Genomic DNA, 24,637 nt, shown 5'->3' on the forward strand with positions numbered 1-24,637 from the left:
AGCACCACCAGGCTGAGTAAGAGCTTCTTCTTACAGGCAGTGAGAATGTTGAATGACAAAAGGAACTGCTCACAATAACGATCTGAAACTCTCATATGTACAAAGCATCATTTATTTATTGTTATAGATAAAATTCTTGTCCTGCATATGTATTATTTATCTGTATGTATGTTATGTCTGGTTGTGTGTCTGCATGTTTTGTACCGAGGATTGGAGAACATTTTGATCAGGTTGCATTTGTACAGTTGGATGACAATAAACTTGAAGTTGGTCAGCACAGAGTTTTAAATTTTGGCTGCGTACTCCATCTGAATTGGATGCTTTCTTCAGACATTCTGCTGAAGGAAGCCTACATGCCATCCTCAGATACAGACAGGAGAAGATCATCAGAACATGAGGGTGTGCAGTGATGGTTCTTGTGGTCAAATCAGGCATAGAAGGCATCAACTTTGTCAGGAAGTGAAGCTTTGCTATCTCCTACTACACCAGATTTTGTTTTGTAACACATTTTGTCATTTAGGCCCTGCTTCTGCAGATAGGCATCCTTTATGGTTCCCATTTTCATCTGGAAGCACCACTTTGCCTGGGATATGGCTATCTGCAGGTCATGCCTGCTCCCTAGCTCTCAGCAGGCTCCAGATTTCTCTGACTGACTTCTTATTTTGGGTCCATGGCCTCAATCTGAGACATCTTAACCAAAGGAAAGATAATCACAGCATCTGTTCTGTCAATTTTGAGCAAACATACAAAAGACCTTGTTTTTCTGTGTGTTCCAGTGGAATCTTCTCTCATTCTTCATCAGGAGTCCAAGTACAGATCTAGAGTATGTCTTGTTTTCATACAACCAATCTCTGTCCCAGGAATCAATCTGGTAAAGGTTTGCTGCACTGCCTAATATTCCAATGTTGTCAGTGAGGCTATTTAGTGCATGATGCATCTAGCACTTAAAATTTTCTTCCAATAAAGACTAATGCATGACTTCCTTTCCAAATTATACCTGCATATTAACTTCCAGTGTTTTATACATAAAGACTCTTCAAATACTTACCAATGCTTCTTACACACTTACCATTTATATTTTTCTACTAAATATGTTGATTTCACTTCTTTTCACTTTAGATTTTTTTTTCTACAATATCATACTCCACTGACAGGATATATCACAAAAAAACCTCTCAGCATCCTTAAGCACAAATATTTTGTGTGATCTTGTAAAAACTGAAGAGATTTGAAATGGTAGATGCTGATGTTTCTCCTTGAATATTTGGGGTATAGTTTCAGAATAAGGGTTAGCCTACTTGAGATGGAGATGATGAATTTCCATTCATTATTTTGTTTGGAATTCTCCATCTTCAAGGAAGAATAGTTGGTGAGTTATTAAATATATTGAAGCGCTACAGATTTTTAGACTAATGAAGCAGAGGGTTATGGGAAGCAGGATTGTAGATTAGTGACCCAGATCAATCAGTTATGATCAGTAATGGTGAGCAGAGCTGAGGTTAATTGGCCTTTCATGTCTTGTAACAACCTGGGTGTTTGATGTATTCATAATCCTTTAATGCAATAGTAGCTGCACTTCAGCAGTACTTTATTAAAACTTTGACATCTGAACAATGGATCAGTGTTTCATTTAAAATGAAACAATTTGTTGTAACTTTCTAAATATCCAGTTTTGCACAGATGTAGAAAAGAAGTGAGTGTTCCATTATTGTTACATAATACTATATTTAGAATTTAACATACATGAAATTCTTTAACTTTGAACTACTGTAAGTCAGACAGAGAGTCGCCACTTTGTCCAGCACCCCTCACACAGGTGATATTTCTTTTAATTTTCTACAAATTTGCTAGGTTGTCATCTTTCAATTTTCTTGTCACTGGCTTTCAGGCAGATAGACTGACATCCTTTTAAAAAGAAAGACTAATTCACAATCAAATAATATGCTGCACTGAAACAAATAATTTGGTCTAAACCACTGGGTGCACTGGTGTTCTGTGATTAGTAAAGCATTGCTTAAGGTGGTATGTTGGTGGAAAGAAAAAGTTTGAAATCCACAGTTTTAATCATCCCCAATTGCCAATTACAATTTTTCTCAAGCAAAATATTTCACTATCAATTTGGTCTAGAGCAGTGAATCTCAACCTTCCCTTCCCACTCACATTGCATCTTATGCAATCTCTTATTAATTAGAGACCACCGATGGCATAGGGATTACTTAAAGTGGTATGTGAGTGGAAAGAAAAAGATTGAGGACCACTGGGCTAAACTATTCATGGCAACATTTTTGCTCTACTTAAACCTCTATGACCTAATTTCATCACATCTTTTTATTCCCTTCTCATTTCTGTTTAGTTAGCTTCCTTTTAAAATTCATCTTTATAATTTATCTCCTCTAATGGTAGGGAGATATCACATTTTCATTTAACTTGTTCCTGTTGTGGTTCTCATGATTATGCATTTATTTCCTGAGATATTCAGGGAGTTCCAACACAATATAATTTTTTCTCTAAAGGAAATTGTCTTGGGCTAAATGTGAAGAGGTTTAACTTGAGTTACTCAATTGAGTAAAAAAATGCATTGAATCTGAGTCTTTTAGCACCTGAAGATGTCCTACTGTGATATAATTTCTGAGATACATAAAATTTCAGTTTTAATATAGAGGTCTATCAGAATATTTATACATCAATTGCATCAATTGCAGCTCTGTTTTCATAGGTTTTGTTCCTGTCATCATTGTAGATTATTTTTGTGTATTTAAGAATAAAAATAAAATTTATGAGATTAGCTTGGGAATGGGGGGGCAATGACTGTTTTTTCCTCTGGAATAGGCTGTAGTTCAGAAGCATCAAGAAGTCAGTGGAAAGGTGTACCTCCTTTTAAAGAACGAAGATTCAAATTGTCGACTGCCTGCTGCAGCACATGACACCACCACTTCAGGGACCCCAGTCGTGTTAACAAACGAATTTGTTCCTGCAGTAAGTCATTCATTTGTTCAATTAACCCCACACCCTGTGGGTAATAAGCAATATGGAGAACCCATAAGATACTATTGACAGTTGCCCAATCACAGATTGCCTTCCTGGAGAAGTGCGAACCATTATCAGACTGAATCTCCTCTGGAACATCATAATGAGAAATTAAATGGTTTAGTCCTTGGATAAGGCTAGCTTGGTCACCTGTCTTGGTGGGAAAAGCAAAAACCAGTCCCGAAAAGGTGTCAACCATTACTAGGACGTAACGTTTACCAATAAAGTCTGGCATGGCGCCTATGTAATCAATTTACCAGAACTCAGCTGAGCGAGCACCCCATTTTATTCGGCCATGTGGCCCAGGAGGAATGGTACGGGACTTCACAAGCTGACATGGTGGGCATGTACGCAAGACCATGCAGACATCATCCTGATGGATAGGTAAAGCAAGGGTACGGGCTCACATAGCTGATCCCTTCTCCCCCAAATGGCCACTCTGTTCATGTGCCCATCGAGCCAGGGGGATGGTATCGGCGCGACTGATAGTGGCAAGCTGATCTGCTACTGCATTATGTTGTGCCATGTTAGTCGTCACATTGGTATGGGCATCAACGTGATATACGGTTATCTCACGGTGGTGGGAAGCATTCCACAACATCTGCCACAACTGTTTGCCCCATACTGGGCGATCATGTATCAGCCAGTCATTATTTTGCCAATCAGGCATCCATACCACGTCCATTAGCCACAGCCCAGGAATCAGTAAACTGTCAAAGAGGGTGATCATGGGGATCTAGTGGTAAAGTGACCGCCTTCTATCTTTGCTTTCCTTGCACCCACCGGTAGGTACCATCAGTAAACCAGATGTCTTCTTTGTCTGCTTTCTGTACCATCTCTTCCATGGCCCCTTGGACCATCACATCATCAATATAATGGTGAATCGAGAGGGAAGGCGATACTGGCACCATCTCCAAATCACGGACAATTAGCCTCCCTGAGGGAGGCAGGTGAAGGCATACTGGTGCCCCTTCCAGGTAAAGGTGAACTGATCCTGTGAGTCCTCAGCTATAAGAATACTGAAGAAGGCATTAGCAAGATTAATGACAGCATACCATTTTCCTGAGTTCCCAGTAGCAATGTTTTCAATAAAGGTAACAATGTCCGGAACTGCTGAAGTAAGTGGTGGGGCATGTTCAAAAAATGACAATCAACTGTCATTCTACAGGAGCCATCCGGCTCCTGGACCAGCCAAACAGGGTATTAAAGGGTGACATTGCGGGTCTCACTACCCCTTCTTCTTGTAAATCATCCCCTCACCAGAGCAATGGAACTGATTAAAGTGCATGGACACTACACCAATTGCTTATTTGACTCTGGGTCAACTGACGGTTTTATCTAGCCAGATCTGGCTCTCCGTTGGGGACTTGACATTATCCCCATTATCCAGAGGATCTCATTAGCGACGAGGTCGCACTCGACTGGGATAAAGGGGTATTGCATCGCCACGCTGGAAGTACAGGGCGTAAAGGACACCCACTTCAAATTATTCGTCCTTCCCCAATTGTGCGCCCCAGTGTTGCTGGGATTAGACTTCCAGTGTCAGTTCCAAACGGTGTCCCTACACTTTGAGGGACCCCATGCCCCCCCCCTCTCGGTCTGCCATCGCCCCACCCCTGAAGCACCAAGCAACCCGCCCCCGTGCCCCAGGGCCAATCCTGCGGCCTTTCCACACTCCGGATTGCCCCGCCAGCACTCTTCGCAAACCTCACCCCTGGCTGGAAGCCTGTGACCACCAAAAGTCGGCAATATAGTTACGAAAACAGGCAATTCATTAGGAGTGAGGTGCGTAGATTGCTGGATGAGGGCATCATCAAACCCAGTTCAAGCCCTTGGCGAGCCCAGGTGGTGGTTGTCAAGAATGGGGAAAATCTACAGATGGTGGTTGACTATAGCCAGACCATTAACCGCTTCACACTCCTGGATGCGTACCCCCTGCCACGCATAACGGATGTGGTGAACCAGATCGCCCAATACTGCATTTTCTTCACTATTGACCTACGTTCGGCCTACCACCAGCTCCCGATCCGCTGCGAGGACCGACCATTCACGGCCTTTGAAGCAAATGGGCGGCTATATCAATTTCTTAGGGTACCATTCGGGGTCACGAATGGTGTCGCGGTCTTCCAGCGGGAAATGGACAGGATGGTGGACCAGAATGGGCTAACTGCTACCTTCCCGTATCTGGACAATATGACCATCTGCGGCCACGACATGCAGGACCACGACGCCAACCTAGACATATTTCTTCAAACTGCCCGTTGGCTGAACCTGACTTACAATTTGCACAAGTGTGTCTTCCGGTCCACATGACTCACTATTCTAGGTTGTGTGGTGGAGAATGGGATAGTCATGCCAGATCCTGACCGCATGCATCCCCTAATGGACTTACCCACCCCCCCCCCCCCCACTCCCCACATACCCAGAAAGCTCTCAAACGTTGCCTGGGCCTTTTCTTGTATTACGCCCAATGGGTTCCACACTACGCCGACGGCGCGTCCTCTTATCAAGACCACCTCATTTCCCCTCTCGACCGAAGCTATAGCGGCTTTCGATCGAATCAAATCCGACATCGCTGCTGCGACGCTGCACGTGATCGATGAGTCTGTCCCGTTTTAAGTCGAGAGTGATGCATCCGAATTCACCCTGGCAGCCACCTTGAACCAGGCCGGTCGGCCTGTAGCCTTCTTCTCCAGAACCCTCCAGGGTCCAGAGAGTAGACACTCCTCGATCGAGAAGGAGGCCCAGGCCATAGTTGAAGCAGTGCATCGTTGGAGACATTACCTCGCTGGATGGCTTGGAGATTGTGAAATGTGTTCACAAAAATTTTATTAAAAAGTAAATAAATAGATAGATAAATAAATAATTAGATAGATAGATAGATAAATAAATAAATAGATAGATTATATATTTATATATATATATATATCTAGGGCACTTTCAGGTGGCCACTTGCCACACTTATAAAGCCGCTTATTTTGGCAATAGTGTGCAGGAGGCGCTTGCAAGGCAAACTTTGTAACCCTCCTAATACAGGGATAATAGTCACAGCACAGTGGCCTCCCCAGCCATCTGACTGCAGTCAGCTAAAAGCAGCTGTATTTGGGATGACAGTCAGCTGACGAGCACCTGACAGCTACTCTCCCAGATGACCGCGCAGTTCGTCGGGACAGGGACAGCTGGCTAGACTGTCAGCGCGGAGACTGCAGTGCTAGAGCGGCCGGCAGAGGAGCAGGAGATTGGGGTGTCAGCATGGGCATGCAGGGCTCGAGCAGCGGGTGGGGGAGAACAGGGGCTGGAGCAGCTGTCAGGTGAGAACGGAGGCTGGTGTGGCCGGCGGGTAAGAACGGGGGATGGAGCGGCCAGCGGGAGAGAACGGGAGATGGAGCGGACGGCAGGCAAGAACGGAGTTAGAGCTGCCGCAAGGAGAGAAGGGGATTGGGGTGACTGGCGGGGGAGAAGGGGCTGGGATGTCAGCATGGGGAATGCAGGGCAAGAGCAGCTGGCGGAGGAGAGAACGGCAGCTGGAGTGGCCGGCGGGGAAGCCGCCATGTAGACTGCACAGCTGCCTTCTGCCCCGCAAGTTGCCCCAAAACCGTTTTCTCCCAGTGGCATCTCCAGCACCCGTTCTAATCCTCTGATTGCTGCAGTGCCCTTTTTGTCCAGAGGCTGCTACAGCCTCCGCTCTCTGCCGCTAACCGCTGCAGCCCCCGTTCTTCCCCACCGGCTACTCCATCCCCTGTTCTCCCGTGCCAGCTTCTCAAGCCCTGCAGTCCCCATGCTGTCAGCCCAGTCCCTTTCTCCTCCGCCAGTTGTCCCAACCACCTTCACTCCCGCCGGAAGCTTCAGCGTTTGTTCTCCGCCAATGGCCAATCCAACTCCCATTATGCCCAGCCGTCAATTCCAGACCCCATTCTCACAAGCCTGATAATCTAGCTCTGCAAATCCCATGCTGAAAGCCTACCAAATTCTCACCCGCCATTCACCCCAACCCCCTTCTCTCCTCCGGACAGCTCCAGCTTGCGTTCTCCCCTGCTGGACGCTCGAGGCCACTTCAGCTGCTCTAGCCCTGAAGTCCCCATGCTGTCAGCCCAGTCCCCTTCTCTTCCGCCAGTTGTCCTAACCCCCTTCACACCCGCCGGAAGATTCAGCCGCTGTTTTCCACCACCATTCACTCCAGCCCTCATTCTCCCCTGCCGGCCATTCCAGACCCCGTTCTCCCAAGCCTGATAATCTAGCCCTGCAAATCCCATGCTGAAAGCCCAGTCCACTTCTCACCCGCCATTCACCCCAATCCCCATCTCTACTCCGGGCAGCTCCAGCTCCGCGTTCTTGTCCGTCGGCCACATCAATCCCCGCTCTACCCTGCTGGCCACTGGAGCCCCCATTCACCTAGCCGGCAACCCCATACCCCGTTCTTTCAGCCGCTCCAGATCCCGTTCTCCCAGGCCAGCTTCTCTAGCCCTGCAGACCGCATGCTCTTAGCCCAGCCCCTTTCTGTTCCGCCAGTTGCCCCTTCCATTTCACATCCGCCGGCAGCTGCAGACCCTGATCTGCACCTCTGACCGATCCAGCCTCCTTTCTTTCCCGCTGCTGCTTCTGAACCTGTATTTCCCCGCCGGCCACTCCAGCCCCCGTAAGCTGCTCAAGCCGTGCAGTCCCCATGCTGTAAGCACAGCCCCCATCTTGCCCCGCCAGACGCCCAACCACTTTCTCTCCGGCCGGCAGCTCCAGCCCCGTTCCCCCAACCCTTCCCACACCGCCACCTCCCGCCCCGGACACTACAGCCGCGGTTCTGCAGCGCCGACCGCTCCAGTCACCTGCTCGTCCACGGGCTGCTCCAGCACCCGTTCTCTCATGCTGGCTACTCCAGCACCGTCAGCTGCTCTCGCTCTGCAGTCGGGATGCTCTCAGCCCAGCCCACTTTTCCTCCGCCACTTGCCAAAGCGCACTTCCCTCCGACAGGCAGCTCCAGCCCCCGTTCGCCATATATCGTAGATCCAGACCCCGTACTCTCCCGCTAGCTCCTCCAGCCCCCGTTATTCCCCTCCGGCCACTCCAGATACCGTCAACTGCCCTCGCCCAGCAGTCCCCATGCTATCAGCCAAGCATCCTCCTTCTCTGGCAGATGCCACAAACCATTTCACTCACGCCGGCAGATCCAGCACCCGTTATCTACCGCTGACCTCTCCTGTCACCTTCTCGACCACTGGCTCCTCCATCCGCCGCTCTCTTCCTTAGGCCGTTTCTGACCCCGTTTTCAGTCCACACCCGCTCCATCCCGAGGTCTCCACCGCCGAACACTCCAACCCCCGTTCTCCCATGCTGGCTGCTCCAGCTGCCGTTATCTCCCGCTGCCCACTTATTATTCCTTCTTCCCCACCGCCGTACACAGCCAGCCTTCTTCCCTGCCGTCCGCTAAAGCCCCCGTCAGTTGCTCTAGCCGTGTAGACGACATGCTGTTATCCCAGCACCCTATTCGCCGGACAGTAGCCCAAACCACATTCTCTCCCGCCGGCAGCTCCAGCCCGTTCTGTCCCACCCCTCCACCCCCTTCCCGCCTCGGCCACAGCAACCCCGGTTCTCCAGCGCCGGCCGCTCCAGTCTGCTTCTCGTACACGGTCTGCTCCACCCCGTTTTCTCATGTTGGCCGCTCCAGCCCCAGTCCACCCATGCCGGCCCTTCCAGCACTGTCAACTGCTCTCGCCCTGCAATCGGCATGCTCTCAGCCCAGACCCCTTCTCCTCCGCCATTTGCCCCAGCAAATTTCTCTGCCGCCGGCAGCTCCAGCCCCCGTACTCCATCTCTGGTCCATCCAGCCCCGGTTGTCTCACGCTGGTCATTCCATCCCCGCTGCTGCTCTTGCCCTGCAGACCCCATGCTGACTACACAGCTCACTTCTCCCCCGGCATTTGCCCCAAAGAGCTTCTCTCCCGGTGGCAGCTCCAGCTCCCTTCTCCTCCGCCAGTTGCCCCAGCCCCCTTCTCTCCCGGTCATTCCAGCTCCAGCTCCCGTCTACACCGCCGACCGCAGAAGTCCCCTTTTAGTCTAGTGGCCGCTCTAGCCCCCGTCTTTCTACGGCGGCCACTCCAGACCGCGTTCTTCCCCGCCGGCAGTCCAGCCCGCGTTCTCCCCTGCCTGTCGCTCGAGCGCCCTTCAGCTGCTCTAGCCCAGCAGTCCCCATGTTGTCCGCCCAGTCCCCTTCTCCTCCGTCATTTGGCTAAAACCATTTCTCTCCCGAAGGCAGATCAAGTCCGCGTTCCCCACCGTTGACCGCTCCTGTCAACTGGCTTCTCCAGTCCCCGTTCTCTCGCACTGGCCACTCCGGCTCCCGTGCTGCTCTAGCCCTGCATTACCCATGCTGACATCCCAGCCCCTCCTCCCCCGTCAGTCAATCCAACCCCCTTCTCTTCTTGCGGCAGCTCTAACTCCGTACTTTCCTGCGGTCAGCTCAATCTCCGTTCTCTCACGCTGTCTGCTCGTACTCCCATTCTTACACTCTGGCCACTCCATTCCCGGATCTCCAGCGCCGACCGCTCCAGTCCCTTTCTTGTCCACGGGCTGCTCCAGTCCCCGTTCTTCCCTGCCGACCACGTTGTCCCCGTTCCTCCGGCCGCTCCAGCCTCTGTTCTCCCGTGCCAGCTGCTCTAGCTGTGCAGTTCCCATTCTGACGGCCCAGCCACCTTTTCCGGCCATTAGCCCCAACCCCCTTCACTCCCTCTGGCTTCTCCAGAGCCCGTGCTCCTCCGACAGCCGTTCCATCCCCAGTCCTCCACCGCCAGCCGTTCCATCCCCAGTCCTCCACCGCCAGCCGCTCCATCCACCGTTCTCTAAAGCTGGCTGCTCCAGCCTACGTTTTGTCCCGCTGGCCGCTTCTGACCCTGTTCTTCCACGCCGGCCACTCCAGACCGCGTTCTCCCCTGCCGGTCGCTCGACCCCCCTTCAGCGGCTCTAGCCCTGCAGTCCCGATGCTGACAGCCCAGTCCCCTTCTCCTCCGCCAGTTGCCCCAACTCCCTTCACTCGCGCGGAAGCTTCAGACGCTGTTTCCGCCACCATCCACTCCATCCTCCATTCTCCCCTGCAGGCCATTCCAGAACCAGTTCTCCTAAGCCTGATAATCTAAACCTGCAAATCCCATGCTGAAAGCCCAGCTCACTTCTCACACGCCATTGACTACAACCCCCTTCTCTACTCCGGGCAGCTCAGCTCCGCGTTCTTGCCCGCCGTCCACACCAATCCCCGCTCTTCCTTGCTGGCCACTCGAGGCCCCGTTCACCTAGCCGACAACTCCATCCCCCGTTCTGTCGGCCGCTCCAGCCCCCGTTCTCCCAGGCCAGCTGCTCTATCCCAGCAGTCCGCATACTCTTAGCCCAGCCCCCATCTACTCTGCCAGTTTCACCACCCATTTCACGCCCGCAGGCAGTTCCAGCCCCCGATCTGCACCACTGACCGATCCAGCCCACTTTCTTTCCCGCTTGCCGCTTCTGACCCTGTATTTCCATGCCGGCCACTCCAGCCCGCGTTCTGCATTGCGGACTGCTCCAGCCCCCGTCAGCTGCTCAACCGTGCAGTTCCCATGCTGCAAGAACATCCCCCTTCTCCCCCGCCAGTCGCCCAACCACTTTCTCTCCCGCCGGCAGCTCCAGCCCTGTTCCCCACACACTTCCCGACCCGGCCACTCCAGCCCCGGTTCTCCAGCGCCAAACGCTCCAGTCCCCGTCTCGTCCACCAGATGCTCCAGTTCCCGATCTCCCCTGCCGACCGCTCCAGTCCACCTCAGCTGCTCTAGCAATGAAGACCATGCTGTTCGCCCAGTTCCCTTTTCCTCCGCCATTTGCCTCAACCCATTTCTCCCCGCCGGAAGTTCAAGTCCACGTTCCCCACCGTTGACCTCTCCTGTCACCTTCTCGTCCACTAGCTGCTCCAGCCACCGTTCTCCCCCGGTGGCATCGCCAGCCCCCGTCTGCAGCTCCAGCCATGCAGTCCACATGCTGATATCCCAGCCCATTCTCCCCCGCCAGTCACCCCATCACCACTTCTCTCCGTGCGGCAACTCTAACTCTTGCCCGCCGTCCGCTTCATCTACCGTTCAACTTGCTGTCTACTCGAAATCCCGTTTTTACCCTCTGGCTAATCCAGCCCCGGTTCTCCATCGACGACCACTCCAGTCCCCTTCACGTCCACTAGCTACTTCAGCCCCCGTTCATTCTCGCTTTGCGCTGCAGCCCCTGTCAGCTGCTCTAGCCCTGCAGTCGTGATGCTCTTAGCCCAGCCCCCTTTTCCTCCGCCAAATGCTCAAGCCCAAGTCTCTCCCACAGGCAGCTCCAGCCCCGTTCTCCATCTCTCGATCATCCAGTCCCCGTTCTCTCCCACTAGACGATCCAACCCCCGTTATTACCCTCCGGTCACTCCATCTCCACCGCCATTTGCCCCAAATAACTTCTCTCCCGGTGGCAGCTCCAGCTCCCTTCTCCCGCGCCATTTGCCCCAACCCCCTTCTCCTCCGCTGGCTTCTCCAGAGCCATCCCCAGTCCTCTACCGCCAACCGCTCCAGCCCCCATTCTCTCAAGCTGGCTGCTCCAGCCCCCGTTTTCTCCCGCTGGCCGCTTCTGATGCTGTTCTTCCCCGCCGGCCACTCCAGCGTGCGTTCTCCCCTGCCGGTCGCTCGAGCCGCCTTCAGCAGCTCTAGCCCTGCAGTCCCCAAGCTGTCAGCCCAGTCCCCTTCTCCTCCGACAGTTGCCCCAACCGCTATTCAGCCGCTATTCTCCGCCACCATTCACTCCATCCCCCATTCTCCCCTGCCGGCCATTCCAGAACCCGTTCTCACAAGCCTGACAATCTAGCCCTGCAAATCCCATGCTGAAAGCCCAGCTCACTTCTCACACACCATTGACCCCAACCCCCTTCTCTACCCGGGCACTTCAGCTGCGCGTTCTTGCCCGCCGGCCGCACCAATCCCCGGTCTTCCCTGCTGGCCACTCGGGCCCGCTTTCACCTAGACGACTACTCCATCCCGCGTTCTGTCGTCCGCTCCAGCCCCCGTTCTCCCAGGCCAGCTGCATTCTCTCCCGCCGGCAGCTCCAGCCCCGTTCCGCCCTACGCATCTGCCCCCTCACGCCCCGGCCACAGCAGCCCCGGTTCTCCACCACCGACCTCTCCAGTCCCAGTACTCTCATGCTGGCTGCTCCAGCTTCCGTTATCTCCCGCTGGCCGGTTCTTACCCCCTTCTTCCCCACCGGCGTAACCCGCCGGATGCTCCAGCCCGTTCCGTCCCACCCCTCCACCCCCTCCCGCCCCGGCCACAGCAGCCCCGGTTCTCCCGCGCCGAACGCTCCTGTCCACTTCTCGTACACGGTCTGCTCCAGACCCCGTTTTCTAACGTTGGCCGCTCCAACCCAGTTCACCCATGCCAGCCGTTCCAGCACTGTCAGCTGCTCTCGCCCTGCATTCGGCATGCTCTCAACCCAGCTCCCTTCTCCTCCGCCAGTTGACCCAACCAAAGTCTCTCCCGGAAGCAGCTCCAACCCATGTTCTCCATCTCTGGTCCATCCAGCCCCGGTTGTCTCACGCTGGTCACTCCAGCCCCGGTGCTTCTGTAGCCCTGCTGACCCCAAACTGACTGCAAAGCTCACTCCCCCGCCATTTGCCCCAAATAACTTCTCTCCCGGTGGCAGCTCCAGCTCCCTTCTCCCCCGCCAGTTGCCCCAACCCCCTTTTCTCCCTGTGGCAGCTCCAGCTCCCGTCTACACCGCCGACCGCAGCAGTCCCCTTTTAGTCTAGTTGCAGCTCTTGCCCGCATCTTTTTACGGCAGCCACTCCACACCGAGTTCTTCCCCTCCAGCCGTTCAGCCCCCGTTTTCTCCCGCTGGCAGCTTCTGACCCTATTCTTCTCGGCCGGCCACTCCAGCCCGGATTCTCCCCTGCCTGTCGCTCCAGCCCCCTTCAGCTGCTCTAGCCCAGCAGCCCCCATTCTGTCCGCCGAGTCCCCTTCTCCTCCGTCATTTGCTGCAACCCATTTTACCCGCCGGCACATCAAGTCCACGTTCCGCACCGTTGACCGCTCCTGTCACCTTCTCGTCAACTGGCTTCTCCAGACCCCGTTCTCTCCCGCTGGCCACTCCAGCTCCCGTGCTGCTCTAGCCTTGCATTCCCCATGCTGACATCTCAGCCCCTTCTTCCCGCCGCTCCAGCCCCCAGTCACCCCTGCCAATTGCTCTAGCATTGCAGACCACATGCTGACCGCCCAGTCCCCTTCTCCGGCCATTTCCCCAACGCCCTTCTCTACTCCGGGCAGCTCCAGCTCCGCGTTCTTGCCCGCCGACTGCACCAGCCTCCGCTCTTCCTTGCTGGCCACTCGAGGCCCCGTTCACCTAGCAGACAACTCCATCCCCCGTTCTGTCGGCCGCTCCAGCCCCCGTTCTCCCAGGCCTGCTGCTCTATCCCAGCAGACCGCATGCTCTTAGTCCAGCCCCCATCTACTCTGCCAGTTTCCCCACCCATTTCACACCCGCCGGAAGCTCCAGCCCCCGATTTGCACCACTGACCAATCCAGCCCACTTTCTTTCCCACTTGCCGCTTCTGACCCTGTATTTCCTTGCCGGCCACTCCAGCCCGCGTTCTCCATTGCGGACTGCTCCAGCCCCCGTCAGCTGCTCAACCGTGCAGTTCCCATGCTGCAAGTACATCCCCCTTCTCCCCCGCCAGTCGCCCAACCACCTTCTCACCCGCCGGCAGCTCCAGCCCCGTTCCCCACACCCTTACCCCCCACTTCCCACCCCGGCCTCTCTAGCCTTGGTTCTCCAGCGCCGACCGCTCCATTTCCCTTTTCGTCCTCGAGATGCTGCAGTTCCCGATCTCCCCTGCCGACCGCTCCAGCCCCCGTCAGCTGCTCTAGCCATGCAGACCCATGCTGTTCGCCCAGTTCCCTTTTCCTCCGCCATTTGTATCAACCCATTTCTCACCCACAGGCAGCTCCAGCCCCCGTTCCCGATCTCTCATCCATCCAGCCCCCGTTCTCTCCCACTAGACGATCCAGTCCCCGTTATTACCCTACGGCCACTCCAGGCCCCGTCAACTGCTCTCGCCCAGCAGTCACCAAGCTATCAGCCAAGCACCCTTCTTCTCCGGCAGTTGCCACAAACCATTTCCCTCACACCGGCAGATCTAGCACCCGTTCTCTACAGCTGACCTCGCCTGTCATCTTCTCGATCACTGGCTCCACCAGCCGCCGTTCTCTCCCTTAGGCCGCCTCCGACCGCGTTCTCAGCCGAAACCCGCTCCATCCCGAGTCCTCCACCGCCGACCGCTCCAGTCCCCGTACTCTCATGCTGGCTGCTCCAGCTCCCGTTATCTCCCGCTGGACGCTCCTTACCACGTTCTTCCCCACCGGCGTAACCAGCCAGCCTTCTTCCATGCCGGCGCTCCAGCCCCCGTCAGTTACTCTAGCCGTGCAGACGACATGCTGTAAGCCCAGCCCCCTATTCGCCCTTCAGTCGCCCCAACCACATTCTCTCCCGCCGGCAGCTCCAGCCCCGTTCCGCCCCACGCATCTGCCCCCTCACGCCCCGGCCACAGCAACCCCGGTTCTCCAGCGCCGAACACTCCAGCTCCCTTCTCCCCCGCCAGTTGCCCCAACCCCCTTCTCTCCCGGTGGCAGCTCCAGCTCCCGTTGACACCGCCGACTGCTGCAGTCCCCTTTTAGTCTAGTGGCCGCTCCAGCCCCCGTTATTCCCCCCCCCAGCCACTCCAACCCGCATTCTTCCCTGCCGGCCGCTCCAGCTACCGTCAGCTGCTCTAGCCGTGCAGTCCCATGCTGTCACCCCAGTATCCTTTTCCTCCGCCAGTTGCCACATCCAATTTCTCTACCGCCAGCAGCACCAGCTCCCGTTTTCCATCTCTGATCGATCCCGCCCCTGATCTCTCCCGCTGGCCATTCCAGCCCATGTACCGCTCTAGCCCTGCAGACCCCTTGCTGACTGCATATCTCCCTTCTTCCCGGCCAGTTACCCCAACCCCGTTATCTCCCGGTGGCAGCACCAGCTCCCGTCTACACCGCCGACTGCTGCAGTCCCCTTTTAGTCTAGTGGCCGCTCCAGCACACGTTGTTCCACGCAAGCCACTCCAGACCGCGTTCTCCCTCGGCAGCTACTCTTGCCCTGCATTCCCCATGCTTACATCCCAGCACCTTCTCCCCCTCCAGTCACCCCATCCCCCGATCTCTCATTGCGGCAACTGAGACTCTTGCCCGCCGTCCACTCCATCTTCCGTTCAACCCGCTGTCTGTTCGAATTTCCGTACTTCCACTCTGGCCACTCCAACCCCGGTTCTCCTGCGCCGATCGCTCGTCTCATTCTCGTCCACGGCTGCTGGAGTCCCCTTCTTCCCCGCGGCCGCTCCAGCCCCCGTCAGCTGCTCTAGCCCTGCATTCCCGATGCTAACATCCCAGCCCCTTCTCCCCCGCCAGTCAACCCAAACCCCTTCTCTCCTCCGGGTAGCTCCAGCTCGCGTTCGCTCCTGCTGGTCGCTCGAGGCCACTTCAGCTGTTGAGCCCTCTAGTCCCCATGCTGTCAGCCCAGTCCCCTTCTCCTCCGCCAGTTATCCTAACCCCCTTCAATCCCGCCGGAAGCTTCAGCCGCTGTTCTCCACCACTATCCTCTCCAACCTTCATTCTCCCCTGCCGGCCATTCCAGACCCCGTTATCCAAAGCCTGATAATCTAGCCCTGCAAATCCCATGCTCAAAGCCCAGCTCACTTCTCACGCACCATTCACCCCAATCCCCTTCTCTACTCCGGGCAGCTCCAGCTCCGCGTTCTTGTCCGCCTGCCACACCAATCCCCGCTCTGCCCTGCTGGCCACTCGAGCCCCCGTTCACCTAGCCGGCAACTCCATCCTCCGTTCTTTCGGACGCTCCAGACCCCGTTCTCCCAGGCCAGTTGCTCTAGCCCTGAAGTCCGCATGCTCTTAGCTCAGCCCACTTATGCTCCGCCAGTTGCCCCTTCCATTTCACACCCGTCGGAAGCTGCAGACCCTGATCTGCACCTCTGACCGATCCAGCCTCGTTTCTTACCCGCTGACGCTTCTGACCCTGTATTTCCCCGCCGCCCAATCCAGCCCGCGTTCTCCACTGCAGGCCACTCCAGACCCCGTCATCTTCTCAAGCCGTGCAGTCCCCATGCTGTAAGCACAGCCCCCATCTCACCCGCCAGACGCCCAACTACTGTCTCTCTGGCCGACAGTTCCAGCCCCGTTCCCCCAACCCTTCCCCCCCACCACCACCTCCCGCCCCGGCCACCACAGCCGCGATTCTGCAGCGCCGACCGTTCCAGTCCCCTGCTCGTCCACCGGCTGCTCCAGCACCCGTTCACTCATGCTGGCTACTCCAGCACCGTCAGCTGCTCTCGCTCTGCAGTCGGGATGCTCTCAGCCGAGCCCACGTTTCCTCGCCACTTGCCAAAGCGCACTTCCCACCGACAGGCAGCTCCAGCCCCCGTTCGCCATATCTCGTAGATCCAGTCCCCGTACTCTCCCGCTAGCCGCTCCAGCCCCCGTTATTGCAATCCGGCTACTCCAGATACCGTCAAATGCCTTCGCCCAGCAGTCCCCATTATATCAGCCAAGCATCCTCCTCCGGCAGTTGCCACAAACCATTTCACTCACGCCGGCAGATCCAGCACCCGTTACCTACCGCTGACCTCTCCTGTCACCTTCTCGACCACTGGCTCCTCTATCCGCCATTCTCTTCCTTAGGCTGCTCTGACCCCGTTCTCAGTCCACACCCGCTCCATCCCGAGTCCTCCACCGCCGAACACTCCAACCCCCGTTCTCTCATGCTGGCTGCTCCAGCTGCAGTTAGCTCCCGCTGCCCACTTATTATCCCTTCTTACCCACCTCCGTAATCAGCCAGCCTTCTTCCCTGCCGTCCGCACCAGCCCCCGTCAGCGCATCTAGCAGTGAAGAAGACATGCTGTAAGCCCAGCTCCCTATTCGACAGCGAGTCGCCCCAACCACATTCTCTCCTGCCGGCAACTCCAGCCCGTTCCGTGCCAAACCTCCACCCCCTCGCGCCCCGGCCACAGTAGCCCCGGTTCTCCAGCGCCGACCGCAACAGTCCCCTTCCCGTACACGGTCTGCTCCAGACCCCGTTTTCTCATGTTGGCCGCACCAGCCCCAGTTCACCCATGACGGCCGTTCCAGCACTGTCAACTGCTCTCGCCCTGCAATCGGCATGCTCTCAGCCCACCCCCTTTTCCTCCGCAAGTTGCCCCAACCAATTTCTCTCCCGGCAACAGCTCCAGTCACCGTTTTCCATCTCTGGTCCATCCAGTCCCGGTGCAGCACTAGCGCTGCAGACCCCATGCTGACTGCACAGCTCACTTCTCCCCCACCATTTGCCCAAAATAACTTCTCTCCCGCAGGAAGCTCCAGCTCCCTTCTCCGGCGCCAGTTGCCCCATCCCCCTTCTCACCAGGTGGCAGCTCCAGATCCCGTCCACACCGCCGACCGCAGCAGTCCCCTATTAGTCTAGTTGCCGCTCTAGCCCCGGTCTTTCTACGGCAGCCACTCCAGACTGCGTTATTCCCCGCCGGCCGTGCAGCCCCCGTTTTCTCCCGCTGGCCGCTTCTGTCCCTATTCTTCCCCGGCGGCCACTCCAGCCCGCGTTCTCCTCTGCCTGTCGCTCGAGCCCCTTCAGCTGCTCAAGCCCAGAAGTCCACATGCTGTCCGCCGAGTCCCCTTCTCCTCTGTCATTTGCTCCAACCAATTTCTCTCCCGCCGGCAGATCAAGTCCCCGTTCCCCACCGTTGACCGCTCCTGTCACCTTCTCGTCAACTGGCTTCTCCAGACCCCGTTCTCTCCCGCTGGCCACTCCAGCTCCCGTGCTGCTCCAGCCCAGCATTCCCCATGCTGACATCCCAGCCCCTTCTCCACCGTCAGTCAACCCAACCCCACTTCTCTTCTTGCGGCAGCTCTAACTCCGTATTTTCCGGCGCTCCGCTCAATCTCCGTTCCCTCAAGCTGTCTGCGCGTACTCCCGTACTTACACTCTGGCCACTCCAGCCCCGGATCTCCAGCGCCGACCGCTGCAGTCCCTTTCTCGTCCACGGGCTGCTCCAGTCCCCATTCTTCCCTGCCGGCCACGTTGTGTCCCGTTCCTCCGGCCGCACCAGCCTCTGTTCTCCCCTGCCAGCTGCTCTAGCCGTGCAGTTGCCATGCTGACCGCCCAGCAACTTTCTCCGGCCATTTTCCCCAACCCCTTCTCTCCCGCTTGCTTCTCCAGAACCCGTGCATCTCCGACAGTCGTTCCATCCCCCGTCCTCCACCGCGAACCACTACAGCCCCCTTCCTATCAAGGTGGCTACTCCAGCCCCCATTTTCTCCCGCTGGCCGCTTCTGACCCTATTCATCCCGGCCGGACACTCCAGCCCGCGTTCTCCCCTGCCTGTCGCTCGAGCCCCCTTCAGCTGCTCTAGCCCAGCAGTCTCCATGCTGTCCGCCCAGTCCTCTTCTCCTCCGTGATTTGCCCCAACCCATTTCTCTCCCGCCGGCAGATCAAGTCCCCGTTCCCCACCGTTGACCGCTCCTGTTACCTTCTCGTCAACTGTCTTCTCCAGAACCCATTCTCTCCCGCTTACTACTCCAGCTCCCGTGCTGCTCTAGCCCTGCATTCCCCATGCTGACATCTCAGTCCCTTCTCCCCCGTCAGTCAACCCAACCCCCATTCTCTTCTTGCGGCAGCTCTAACTCCGTACTTTCCTGCGGTAAGCTCAATCTCCATTCTCTCACGCTGTCTGCTCGTACTCCCGTTCTTACACTCTGGCCACTCCAGCCACGGTTCTCCATCGCCGACCGCTCCAGTTCCCTTCTCGTCCACTGGCTGCTTCAGCCCCTGTTCTTTCTAGCTTTGCGCTGCAGTCCCCGTCAGCTGCTCTAGCTCTGCTGTCGAGATGCTCTTAGCCTAGCTTCCTTTTCCTCCGCTGTTCACGTCCATCCAGCCCGCGTTATTACCCTCCGGCCACTCCAGACCCAGTCAACTGCTCTCGACCAGCAGTCGCCAAGCTATCAGCCAAGCACCCTTCTTCTACGGCAATTGCCACAAACCATTTCCCTCACACCGGCAGATTTAGCACCCGTTCTCTACAGCTGACCTCTCCTGTCATCTTCTCGACTACTGGCTCTACCAGCCGTAATTCTCTCCCTTAGGCCGCCTATGACGGCGTACTCAGCCGAAACCCGCTCCATCCCGAGTCCTCCACCGCCGACCTCTCCAGTCAGAGTACTCTCATGCTGGGTGCTCCAGATCCCGTTATCTTCCGCTGGCCGCTTCTTACCCCGTTCTTCCACACCGGCGTAACCAGCTAGCTTTCTTCCCTGCCGGGCGTTCCAGCCCCCGTCAGCTGCTGTAGCCGTGCAGACGACAAGATGTAAGCCCAGCCCCCTATTCGCCCTTCAGTCCCCCCAACCACATTCTCTCCCGCCGGCAGCTCCAGCCCAGTTCCGCCCCACGCATCTGCCCCCTCACGCCCCAGCCACAGCAGCCCCGGTTCTCCAGCGCCGACCGCTCCATTCCCCTTCTCGTACACGGTCTGCTCCAGACCCCGTTCTCTCATGTTGGCCGCTCCACCCCCAGTTCACCCATTCCGGCCGTTCCAGCACTGTCAGCCGCTCTCACCCTGCAATCGACATGCTCTCATCCCAGCCCTCTTCTCCTCCGCAAGTTGCCCCAACCAATTTCTCTCCCGCTGGCCACTCCAGCTCCCGTGCTGCTCTAGCCCTGCATTCCCCATGCTGACATCCCAGTCCCTTCTCCCCTGTCAGTCAACCCAAACCCCCTTCTCTTCTTGTGGCAGCTCTAACTCCGTACTTTCCCGCGGTCGCTCAATCTCCGTTCTCACACGCTGTCTGCTCGTACTCCCGTTCTTACACTCTGGCAACTCCAGCCACGGATCTCTAGCGCCGACTGCTCCAGTCACTTTCTCGTCCACGGGCTGCTCCAGTCCCCGTTCTTCCACGCCGGCAACGTTGTACCCCGTGGCTCCGGCCGCTACAGCCTCTGTTCTCCCCTGCCAGCTGCTCTAGCCGTGCAGTTCTCATGCTGACCGCCCAGCCACCTTCTCCGGCCATTTGCCCCAACCCCCTTCTCTCCGACTGGCTTCTCCAGAGCCCGTGCATCTCCGACAGCCGTTCCATCACCAGTCCTCCACCGCGAACCACTCCTGCTCCCGTCCTCTCAAGCTGGCTGCTCCAGTCCCCGTTTTCTCCTTCTGGCCGCTTCTGACCAAGTTCTTCCCCGCCGGCCACTCAAGCCCACGTTCTACCCTGCCGGTCGTTCGAGCCCCCTTCAGCTGCTCAAGCCCAGCAGTCCCCATGCTGTCCGCCCAGTCCCCATTTCCTCCGCCATTTGCCCCAAGCCATTTCTCTCCACGCCGGCTGTTCAAGTCCACGTTCCCCACCGTTGACCTCTCCTGTCACCTTCTCATCCACTGGCTGCTCCAGCCACCGATCTCTCCCGGTGGCATCGCGAGCCCCCGTCAGCAGCTCCAGCCATTCAGTCCCCATGCTGATATCCCAGCCCATTCTCCCCCGCCAGTCACCCCATCACCACTTCTCTCCTTGTGGCAACTTTAACTCTTGCCCGCCGTCCGCTCCATCTCCCGTTCAACTTGTTGTCTACTCCAATTCCCGTTCTTACCCTCTGGCCTCTCCAGCCCCGGTTCTCCATCGCCGACCACTCCAAACCCGTCTCGTCCACTGGCTGCTTCAGCCCCCGTTTTCTCATGTTTGCCGCACCAGCTCCAGTTCACCCATGCCGGCCGTTCCAGCACTCTCAGCTGCTCTCGCCGTGCAATCCGCATGCTCTCAGCCCAGCCCCTTCTCCTCCGCAAGTTGCCCCAACCAATTTATCTCCCGGCAGCCGCTCCAGCCGCCGTTCTCCATCTCTGGTCCATCCAGCACCGGTTGACTCACGCTGGTCAGTCCTGCCCCGGTGCTGCTCTAGCGCTGCAGACGACATGCTGACTGCACTGCTCACTTCTTCCCCACCATTTGCCCCAAATAATTTCTCTCCCGGTGGCAGCTCCAGCTCCCTTTTCCCCCGCCAGTTGCCCTAACCCCCCTTCTCTCCCGGTGGCAATACCAGCTCACGTGTCTACCGCCGACCGTAGCAGTCCCCTTTTAGTCTAGTTGCCGCTCTAGCCCCCGTCTTTCTACGGCGGACACTCCAGATCGCGTTCTTCCCGCCAGCCGTCCAGCCCCCGTTTTCTCACGTTGGCCGCTTCTGATACTATTCTTCCCGGCCGGCCACTCCAGCCGGTTCTCCCCTGCCTGTCGCTCGAGCTATCTTCGGCTGCCCTAGCCCAGCAGTCCCCATGCTCTCCGCCCAGTCCCCTTCTCCTCCGTCATTTGCCCCAACCCATTACTCTCCCGCCGGCAGATCAAGTCCCCGTTCCCCACCGTTGACCGCTCCTTTCACCTTTTCGTCAACTGTCTTCTCCAGAACCCATTCTCTCCCGCTGGCCACTCCAGATCCCATGCTGCTCTAGCCCTGCATTCCCCATGCTGACATCCAAGCCCATTCTCCCCCGCCAGTCACCCCATCACCACTTCTCTCCTTGCGGCAACTCTAACTCTTGCCCGACGTCCGCTCCATCTCCCGTTCAACTTGCTGTCTACTCGAATTCCCCTTCTTACCCTCTGACCTCCCCAGTCCCGGCTCTCCATCGCCGAACGCTCCAGTCCCCTTATTGTACACTGGCTGTACAAGACCCCGTTTTCTCATGTTGGACGTACCAGCCCCTGTTCACCCATGCCGGCCGTTCCAGCACTGTCAGCTGCTCTCGCCCTGCAATCGGCATGCTCCCAGCCCAGCCCCCTTCTCCTCAGCAAGTTTACCCAACCAATCTCTCTCCCGGCAGTAGCTCCTGCTCCCGTTCTCCATCTCTGGTCCATCCAGCCCCGGTTGTCTCACGCTGGTCACTCCAGCCTCGGTGCTGCTCTAGCCCTGCAGATCCCATGCTGACTGCACAGCTCACTTCTGCCGCACAATTTGCCCCAAATAACCTCCCTCCCGGTGGCAGCTCCAGCTCCCGTCTACACCGCCGACCGCAGCAGTCCCCTTTTAGTCTAGTTGCAGCTCTTGCCCCCATCTTTCTACGGCGGCCACTCCAGACCGAGTTCTTCCCCTCCAGCCGTCCATCCCCCGTTTTCTCCCGCTGGCCGCCTCTGACCCTATTTTTTCCGGCCGTCCACTCCAGCCCGCGTTCTCCCCTGCCTGTCGCTCGAGCCCCCTTCAGCTGCTCTAGCCCAGCAGTCCCCATGCTGTCCGCCCAGTCCCCTTCTCCTCCGTCATTTGCCCCAACCCTTTTTTCTCCCGCCGGCAGATCAAGCTCCCCTTCCCCACCGTTAACCGCTCCTGTCACCTTCTCGTCAACTGTCTTCTCCAGACCCCGTTCTCTCCCGCTGGCCACTGCAGCTCCCGTACTGCTCTAGCCTTGCATTCCCCATGCTGACATCTCAGCCCCTTCTCCCCCGTCAGTCAACCCAACCCCCATTCTCTTCTTGCGGCAGCTCTAACTCCGTACTTGCCTGCGGTAACCTCAATCTCCGTTCTCTCAGGCTGTCTGCTCGTACTCCCGTTCTTACACTCTGGCCACTCCAGTCCCGGTTCTCCATCGCCGACGCCTCCAGTCACCTTCTCGTCCACTGGCTGCTTCTGCCCCTGTTTTTTCGCTTTACGCTGCAGCCCCCGTCAGCTACTCTAGCCCTGCTATCGGGATGCTCTTAGCCTAGCCCCCTTTTACTCCGCTGTTCTCGTCCATTCAGCCCGCGTTATTACCCTCCGGCCACTCCTGACCCCGTCTACAGCTCTCGCACAGCAGTCCCCAAGCTATCAGCCAAGCACCCTTCTTCTACGGCAATTGCCACAAACCATTTCCCTCACACCGGCAGATCCAGCACCCGTTCTCTACAGCTGACCTCTCCTGTCATCTCCTCGACTACTGGCTCTAACAGCCGCCGTTCTCTCCCTTAGGCAGCCTCTGACGTCGTTCTCAGCCGAAACACGCTCCATCCCGAGTCCTCCACCGCCGACCTCTCCAGTCCCAGTACTCTCATGCTGGGTGCTCCAGCTCCCGTTATCTTCCGCTGGCCGCTTCTTACCCGGTTCTTCCCCACCGGCGTAATCAGACAGCTTTCTTCACTGCCTGGCGTTCCAGCCCCCGTCAGCTGCTCTAGCCGTGCAGACGACAAGGTGTAAGCCCAGCCCCCTATTCGCCCTTCAGTCGCGCCAACCACATTCTCTCCCGCCGGCAGGTCCATCCCTGTTGCGCCCCACGCATCTGCCCCCTCACGCCCCAGCCACAGCAGTCCCGGTTCTCCAGCGCCGACCGCTCCAGTCACCTTCTTGTAGACGGTCTGCTCCAGACCCCGTGTTCTCATGTTGGCCGCACCACCACCAGTTCACCCATGACAGCCGTTCCAGCACTGTCAGCTGCTCTCACCCTGCAATCGGCATGCTCTCAGCCCAGCCCTCTTCTCCTCCGCAAGTTTCCCCAACCAATTTCTCTCCCGCTGGCCAGTCCAGCTCCCATGCTGCTCTAGCCCTATATTCCCCATGCTGACATCCCAGCCCCTTCTCCCCCGTCAGTCAACCCAACCCCCTTCTCTTCTTGCGGCAGCTCAAACTCCGTACATTCCCGCGGACCGCTCAATCTCCGGTCTCTCACGCTGCTGCTCATTCCTGTTCTTACACTCTGGCCACTCCAGCCCTGGATCTCTAACCCCGACCGCTCCAGTCCCTATCTCGTCCACGGGCTGCTCCAGTTCCCGTTCTTCCCAGCCGGCAACGTTGTGCCCCGTTTCTCCGGCCGCTCCAGCCTCTGTTCTCCCCTGCCAGCTGCTCTAGCCGTACAGTTCCCATGCTGACCGCCCAGCCACCTTCTCCGTCCATTTTCCCCAACCCCCTTCTCTCCCACTGGCTTTTCCAGAGCCCGTGCATCTCAAACAGCCGTTCCATCCCCAGTCCTCCACTGCGAACCACTCGATACCCCGTCCTCTCAAGCTGGCTGCTCCAGTCCCCGTTTCCTCCCGCTGGCCGCTTCTGACCATGTTCTTCCCCGCTGGCCACTCCAACCCGCGTTCTCCCCTGCCAGTCGTTCGAGCCCCCTTCAGCTGCTCTAGCCCTGCAGTCCCCTTGCTATCAGCCCAGTCCCCTTTTCCTCCGCCATTTGTCTCAACCCATTTCTCCACGCCGGCTGTTCAAGTCCACTTGCCCACCGTTGACCTCTCCTGTCACCTTCTCGTCCAATGGCTGCTACAGCCACCGAACTCTCCCGGTGGCATCGCCAGCCCCCGTCAGCAGCTCCAGCCATGCAGTCCCCATGCTGATATCCCAGCCCATTCTCCCCGCCAGTCACCCCATCACCACTTCTATCCTTGCGGCAACTCTAACTCTTGCCCGCCGTCCGCTCCATCTCCCGTTCAACTTGCTGTATACTCGAATTCCCGTTCTTACCCTCTGACCTCTCCAGCCCCGGCTCTCCATCGCCGACCGCTCCAGTCCCCTTCTTGTACACTGGCTGCACAAGACCCCGTTTACTCATGTTGGACGTACCAGC

General features: G+C 57.1%; 1 protein-coding gene across 1 annotated transcript; it reads left to right on the forward strand.

Annotated features, from left to right (window-relative positions):
* Nucleotides 1-21,578: 21,578 nt before the first annotated feature.
* On the forward strand, nt 21,579-22,511 carry LOC138750155 (uncharacterized). Its single transcript, XM_069912298.1, has one exon. It carries the CDS (start codon nt 21,579-21,581, stop codon nt 22,509-22,511), a length of 933 nt encoding a protein of 310 aa, XP_069768399.1.
* The last annotated feature ends 2,126 nt before the right edge of the window (nt 22,512-24,637 follow it).

Source organism: Narcine bancroftii (genome assembly GCF_036971445.1).
Source record: "Narcine bancroftii isolate sNarBan1 chromosome 12 unlocalized genomic scaffold, sNarBan1.hap1 SUPER_12_unloc_2, whole genome shotgun sequence".
NCBI lineage: Eukaryota > Metazoa > Chordata > Chondrichthyes > Torpediniformes > Narcinidae > Narcine > Narcine bancroftii.

What these genes read in the sequence shown, in the direction of transcription:
- LOC138750155 (XM_069912298.1), top strand. Translation starts at nt 21,579, where the DNA reads ATGCTGACATCCAAGCCCATTCTCCCCCGCCAGTCACCCCATCACCAC.